This window comes from Vigna unguiculata, chromosome 3, assembly GCF_004118075.2.
Source record: "Vigna unguiculata cultivar IT97K-499-35 chromosome 3, ASM411807v1, whole genome shotgun sequence".
Classification (NCBI taxonomy): Eukaryota; Viridiplantae; Streptophyta; class Magnoliopsida; order Fabales; family Fabaceae; genus Vigna; species Vigna unguiculata.
The window spans coordinates 15,270,874-15,279,226 of record NC_040281.1 but is presented as its reverse complement, the minus strand read 5'-3'; the positions used below and the strand labels follow the sequence as shown (position 1 = coordinate 15,279,226).

Sequence of the window (8,353 nt, the reverse complement as noted above, 5' to 3'; positions counted from 1 at the left end):
GTCTCAATTTAGTCCCAATTTTTGTAAAAATTATGCAATTTCGTCCCCCTCCAAATTGAAACAAAAATTATAAAATGTTATACAAATATTTTTATTAAATTTGATTTTTTTTATTCAAATTGATATTTTTATTATATATTTTCAATAAAACCAAGTTTCTTTAAATTTGTTTCACATTAAATTTTACTTAAAATTGTTTTCAAATTTTAAATATTTGTTTTTTATTGTTACATAAACTAGTTAATTTTTCTTAAATTATATAATTGTTATTTTTATACTAACTAAAATATTTGTATAGAAATTATTGAATTTTACACATTTTAAAAATATGCAATTATTTAAAATATAAATTCAAATAAAAAACAATATTAAAGTATAATGTAATAAAATATCAATATAATTTAGGAATTTTTTTATTAACATTATTTTCTATTAACAACTTTAAAACAGTTTTAAATAAAGTTTAACGTAAAATATAAATTAAAATAAACTTAATCTTGTTAAAAATATTTACTTGAAATATCAATTTTGATAGAAATATTTGTGCATATTTATATAGAAATTAAATTTGGTTTCAATTTGGAGAGGGACAAAATTGCACAATTTTTACAAAAATTGGGACTAAATTGAGACAAAAAATAAAATACAGGGACCAAATTGAGGATGAGAAAATGACAACTCCCAAATAGTGACACGTGGCACTGTCACTGCCACGTGGCACGATGTCTGCTTGACACGTGGCAAAATTTTAATTTTTTAAAAAAATTTTAAAAAATTAATAAAAAATAAAAAAAATTCAAAAATAAAAATAAAAATAAAAAAAAAATTCAAAAAATCCAGAAGCTGACACGTGGTACCCCATTTAACACCGTTACTCCACCACTAACGGAAAGGACTTGATTGAGTCAAATTTCCCAAAATAAGGACCAAATTGAGATAAAAAATAATTGAGGGACCAAATTCAAATTTTGCTACAAAAATGGAGACTAAAAATATAATTTAACCTATAATTTACGTCGGTCATGAAAATCGAAGTTAAAAATATACGATTGCAATTTTTTTAAAACAGTTTACCCTCATAATTTAGAGATAATAATATAACAGGTTGATAATGATAACATCATTTATTTTATATTATGAGGGGTAGAGAGTATATCTGATTCGTGTTTACACGAATTATTTTATTTTATCATATACTCCAAAAATTGGTTTCAGTTTTTAAAATTTTGATATTTTAAGGAGCGTAAATTAGATAAAATAATTATCTATAATTTAAATACAAAATTTTCTTAAACATTAAATATATCCTCCTATAAAAAAGATAATAAAATAATTATATATCAATTAAATCTAATTATGACTTGAAGTAAATAAAATAACTAGATATGGTTCTGATAGTATCAGTGAAATTATATATATATATATATATATATATATATATATATATATATATATATATATATATATATATATATATATAATTTAAATACAACAATTTTTTAAATATTAAAGAAATACTTGAAATAAATAAGATAATTAGATACGGTTTATATATATATATATATATATATATAAGGCTACTATTTATATAAGATTAGATGTATTTGTTAAAATTTATCATTAGATTATGTCAAAGTAGATATATTATAAGATTAAATTATAGAATTCAGTTATGGATTATCTTTTATATAATAAGGCTATCATTTATATAAGATTAGATGTATTTGTTAAAATTTATCATTAAATTGTGTCATATATAGTAGATATATTATAAGATTAAATTATGTATTATCTTTTCTATATAATAAGGCTACCATTTATATAAGATTATATGTATCCGTTAAAATATATCATTAGATTATATAAGATTAAATAATAGAATTCAATTATCTATTATATTTTCTATTGTCACATGATTTTGCATACCCACTACTATAAAAGTTGTATAATGAGGTCCATTATTATAATTTCGTCTTGTTCTTGAGAAGAGAGATAAAAAGATATACTAAAATGGCTGTTGTGATGACACGATCAGTATGGTCATTTAATCTTGAGGAGGAATTCCATTTGATTCGTAGGGTGATTGGGTTATTTCCTTTCATCTCTATGGACACAGAGTTTCCCGGCGTTATCTTTCAGTCGGATCCAACACTCCGACAACCACAAAATAATTATACAGTGATGAAAGCCAATGTGGACTGTATGCACCTCGTCCAAGTCGGATTGACCCTTTCAGACGGTCACGGAAACCTTCCAACCTTTGGAACCTCCAACCGCTTCATTTGGGAATTCAACTTCTGTGAGTTTGATGTCACTTGTCATCCCCATGCTCCTCACTCCATTGCGCTCCTCCGACGTCAAGGTATGGATTTTCAAAAGAATAAAAAATTTGGAGTCAACATTGTGCGATTTGCAGAGCTTATGATGCTTTCAGGACTCCTCTGCAACAATCATATTCATTGGATTACTTTCCATGGTGCTTACGATTTTGGCTACATGGTCAAGATATTGAGCCATCGTTTTTTGTATACACAACCACTTTTACCTCCCAACTTGGGTGACTTTCTGAAACTCGTTAATTTTTTCTTTGGACACACAGTATACGACGTTAAACATCTAATCAAATTTTGTCCCAACCTTCATGGTGGTTTAGACAAAGTTAGTGAGTCTTTAGGTTTGGATAATAGTGCCAGAAAAAGTCATCATGCAGGATCTGATAGTTTAGTTACTTTGCATGTTTTTAACCAGATTAGAAGACTCTATTTTCATACACAAAATGACTTGGCAAAACATGCAGGGTTTGTCTATGGTTTGGAGATGCTATGATATTCATAGTTCAAAATGTCTGTACTTTTTTTTTTCATAGTTTTCCATACAGGTGAAAGAATGTACAAGTTTGAGATGGTTACAAGAAGATAGTATCTTACCTTTGTATTTTTTTTCAGCCTTATGTTTGTTATTAATTAATAATCTATTTCATCGTACAATTACCAAACTGTATAAAGGGAACACTTTCTTGTATATATATTTTTTAATTCTATTTTTCAATAAGTAATTGTTTTTTAAAATTAAAATAATTTTTTTATCAATTTTATCTATTTTGAGTGATTTTCTTTTTAAATTTAATTGTTTCTTATTTGATTTTTTTTTAATTTAACTATCTTCTTAAATTAAAATAATTATTTATAATAATAAAATTACTTATAAAATAAATAAATAAATTACACATTAAAGTTATAAAGTTATATATATATTTACTTTTATAATTTTAATTTTATTAATTTTTATTATCATTAAAAAAATTAACACACGTACATAATATATATATATATATATATATATATATATTTAATAATAATAATAATATACTATATTCGGAGATTTTTTTTGCTTTTGGATGGCTCTCTAGTTTTTTGTTCTTAGAGTGAAAGACCATACAATGATTCAATGCAAATCTGCAAAATATTTCTTACGATTGGGAAACTGGATATTCTTCTATGCAGGAAAAAAAAGCTTGCATGGTAAGGGAAATTTTCTTTTATAAAAGTTAACATATTTAAATGCATGTGCTTAAAGTTCACTGTACCTCTCTGTCATAATTACATATTAATTGAATTTTTTTTAATCAAATGTTTTGAAAACATTTTTAAGATATTGTCGATTATTTATTTATTTTTAATTTATCGAAGATACATATTTTTATGTAAATATTTTAATTTCTAATAAAATTTATAACCAATAAAATTTATTAATATATAAGATTCCAATTCTTCGCTTACTAAAATATGTAATTAATACAAATTATATAATTAAAATACAACTTTATTCTTCTTTTATTCAAAATCTCAATAAAAAAAATAATTGTTTTACAAACATACTTTATGAATAAATAAGACTAAAAAATTATATCAAATATTTCTTGATATTAACTACACTTTCTAGTATCATATGCTCTTATATAAAAATGATAATTGTATCTGAAAATAGAAGAAAATAGAAGAGTGAGCTCAAATAGTAAAACTAAACTATTTTCTTTAAAAAAATAAAATAAAACTTTTCCTTTAAGAAAGCAATAAAATAAATAAATAAAAATTAAATTCTTTTCATACTAATGCACACCAACACCTTAAAAAAGCAATCTCTTTGATCAAAAGTGAAACAATTACCCCATCGAACATCCTCCCTAGTTATGATGGTACAAAACACTTTCAAAGGACAACCTCCTTGGTCTCTTCCGCTAATGGAACACATTACTCTTTCGAGTAGTCTTCCCGATTATGATGGAACATAACGCTTTTTCGAGCAACCTCCTCGACTAATGGAACACATCGCTCTTTTGAGCCGTCTCCCCGACTAATAAAACATATCACTCTTTCGAGTAGTCTCCTTAATTATGGTGGAACACATTCACAAATGCATAGAAACTTTCAAAATATATATGTCTTCATATAACTATCCTTTTAATCCAATTATCCCAAATACTCATGCGATTTCATAAAATCTCATCCACATAGCTTTAAACAAGAAATTAAAAAGATTTGAAAATAAATTTGTTTGAATTAAAAGAAAATATGATGAGAAAGTGAAGAAAATTGTATGGTATAGGGTTGAATATTACTCGACTATATTGTTTATTGGAAGCCTGGAAGACTTATAAGGCCAAGTAGTGCTCAACCATGATGATTACGAGAGGACTGAAGTGTTTTTAGCTTTCCAAGTTGTATGGGGAAATGGTCTTCTAATTTGCATGCCATATTGACAAGTCACGCAATCAGTCATCTTGCCTTCAAGCAATGTTACACCTTTAACCAACTCATTTTTTTGCATGTATAGAAGTCCCGCAAGGTGGAAATGTCTGAGCCTTTTGTGCCATAATTCAATGTTGTTGCAGGTGCTTGAAAAAGTTATTTGCTCCTACTCCATTAGACTTAGAGCATAGCTTTTGGCCTTCATTTTCACCTTAAACACATCTCTGTCTTCTATATCCTTAATCAAGCACCATTTGTCTTCAAATATAACTTTGAAGCCCTTTTCAACTAGCTGCGCCACACTAAGCAAATTCTGGTCAATGTTAGGCACATATAATACATCAGAGATACACATTTCAACTGTTAAACTTTCTATAGTAACAGTTCCTTTTCCTTTAACTGCGATCAAATCACCATTTCCTTGGTCGTTCGTCATATGGTTTGTACAACCACTGTCTATTAACCATGAATCACTAGAACTGTTGCTTGTAGCAAAACATGTTGCAACAAAGAGTTGCTCATCTTCTTGCTGCTCTATGGACACCTTTGCCTCTTCTGGTGAATTGCAAATCCGCTCTACATGCCCCAGCTTGCCACATTTTCTACACTTGATGTCAGGCCTCCACCAACATTGTTTTAGAGTGGTTTATTTTTTTATTTTTTTTGCAATGTGGACAAGGCGGAAAGGTATCACTTTGGTGCTTGTTGAAGCTTTCTGGTTTCTTGTTCTTCCAGTTGGTGTTCTTCTTATCTTTGCCTCCTCCTGAGTTTTGTGCTTTTATATGAAAAGCACCTTGTATTGCCTCCTCATGTCTCATCATTCTCCTCTGTTCCGGTGCTTGTAAAGCATTTACCAATTCTCCAAGGGTGATATTTGACGAGTCTTTTGACTCCTCTAATGCTGATATTTTGGATTCATACTTTTCAGGTACAGTAACAAGTATTTTTTTTGTACTATCTTTTCATCAGGAAAATCCTTACCGAGAAGATGAACCTGGTTTGCAATGCTCAACAGTTTGTCAGCATAATTTTTTAGTTTTTGTCTCCTTCATGCTTTGGATCTCAAATTCTCTGGCCAAGTTGAGTGCCTTCGTACCTTTGGTTTGCTCACTACCTGATATTTAAATTAGTTATTAATTAAGGATTTTCTTATATTTTTTGTCACTTGGTCGTTAATAAAGGATTTTTTTGTAATAATCGATGTTCATTAACTTTGAAATTGCTATCGTTGTTCTCTTCCAATCACACTTTCCATGAATGTTATTTCATCTTAATCCAAAAAATGCAGCTTACTCGAAGGCTTTTTGCTGGAAACTTCATCTTTAATTTCCAAACAACCATGAGGAGTAATATTTGGCTGAGAACAGCGTCATACTGAAAGCTGTAGCATTGAACAGTGAAAGACTGAAACAGCAGAGAAAACGGAAAAATTGTGAAACAATGAACTATGAGAAATGACTAGCTATATGCAATGCCCGAAATGTTCTACATATAAAAGAATCCAAAATGAAAAAGCATGAAAAATCTGTACTCACTACTAGACAACCCCACAAAAAGTTTTGGAATGTTATGAATGATATAGGTAAGGGAAATAAATCTCTGAAATCTAGAAAAATGGAAAAAGCTAAGAAAGTAGAAAAGAGATAGTAAATGGTGAAATTTTGAAAATTTGGCACCCCAGCCTCTTTTGGAAGTTGGCCAGCGGAATGGAAACACAATTTCCAAAACGTTGCGATTCACCAAGTTATAATCATTTCAAGTTTTTTTACCACCAAATTTTGGCAAAACAGAATCTATGATTTATACAAGCAATGTAAAGACTCTACAAACAAATATACACTGATAAAGTTAACACAAAAATTTGACTCAAAAATCAATTTCTATCTATTTTTAATGAATTTTGCAAAGTTAGTACAAGCAGTCAAAACTGATATGGGCTAAAGCTAAAATGGAGTGACTAAGCTGATTTGTCTTTTCTAGGTTGGGCAGAAACTGGACTGTGGAGACTTGGACAGAAACTAGAAACAACAATTGAGAGTGAATGCAAGAATGACCAGGCACAGCAGAAACGAAATGCAGTAAGAAACGAAAATGCAGTGAAAAAACTAAAATGAAGTTACTGAAACTGTGAAATAGCGAATGAGAACTGAATTATACTAATTCCTAATTCAAGACATAGAAACAAAAACAAAAACACATCAGGTCCAGAAACAAGAACAAGAAAATATCAGAATTCAAGTCTAATATCAACAAAGATGACCTACCACCAACAAACTAGTATTAAGTCAGAAAACAGAAAACAACAAGTGTAAACTACAGAAAACTTAATTGAGCTAACGAAAAGAAAAAGATGGCCTAACTCAAATTGGTCATAAATAAAAATTTATTTTATTTATTTTTTATGTAGTACAATTTACTTTCTATACTACTCACTATACTATATTTACTACTTCTAACTATACTAACTAAAGAAAGTATCAAAATTCTACTCCTATTATGAAAAAAAAAATGGGAGAAAAATTTAAGCACATTATTCTTCTGCTCAACTCTGTCCTATCTGGGTATAGATGCACTGATCTGGTTGTCTACTGAAATTTGTGGCAGCAGCAGCAACTCCTTCTCATCACCAAATGAAAGTGACTGAAGGTGTAAAATAGGAGATGTAAGACCATCAACAACAGCAACAACTGTATTTGTAAAATCAGTAACATTAGCAAAAGTAGCAGTATTAAAATCAGCAGCAGTAACAAAAATTAAGATTAGAAGTATTAGCAATTGAATCATTAAAATCAGAATCAGAAACACCAGTAGCAAAAACAATAGGACTATGAACAATAGTAGCTGGAATCCTATCCTGTGAACAAGAATCTGCAGGTTTTTCAGATTGCTCTAACAGCTCTAATCACTCTTGTTCCTGGAGAAGATTATTAGCAACTATAACTGGAAACTTCTGTTCTTCATCGAGGAGGACATATTTCAAATGTTAGGGCAATATCTTCAAATCCACTTTTGACTTTTTCTCAGTTGGCTCTTGGTGTCGCTGTTGCTGTTGTGGAACAGTTGATTCTTGATGCTCTTTTTCAGTTTGGACAGTTGTTGTACCTGCAAAATGATTAAAACCAGATCCTATGAAAGTGTTTATATCAGTACACATATTGCAAATACCATCATTACAATTATATTCTGTGATATCTTCAATGTTCAAAGCAGAAAAATTTTAAAAGGCAAAAAGTTCAGAATCACAATCTAATTTACTCCTATTTCTAACTCTATAAAAATATTATCAAGGTTTGTGATTTCAGCAAATTCACACTTAAAAACAGAATGATTCTCCAGTGGATGCTTCATAGCTTCAAAGATGTTGAATTTCTCAATATCATCTCCAAACTCCATTGATAGTGTCCCTATATGAACATCAAGAGTGGTCTTCCTAAAATCAGTGTAGACCTATGAGCTGACTGTTCATCTTGAATAATGTCTAAAATATTGGAAAAATTAATTGGTTGACCTTCACCAACACATCCTCAAGCACTCCTAAAGGTTGAGCAGTGCTGCGATTTGCTAGCTGAATTATGACATTAGTTGGTTTCAGATCTCCCAAATGT

General features: G+C 29.2%; 1 protein-coding gene across 1 annotated transcript; it reads left to right on the top strand.

The window, feature by feature from the left end:
* Window positions 1-2,010: 2,010 nt before the first annotated feature.
* On the top strand, window positions 2,011-2,826 carry LOC114175078 (probable CCR4-associated factor 1 homolog 9). The gene has a single exon (XM_028059837.1). It carries the CDS (start codon window positions 2,011-2,013, stop codon window positions 2,824-2,826), a length of 816 nt encoding a protein of 271 aa, XP_027915638.1.
* The last annotated feature ends 5,527 nt before the right edge of the window (window positions 2,827-8,353 follow it).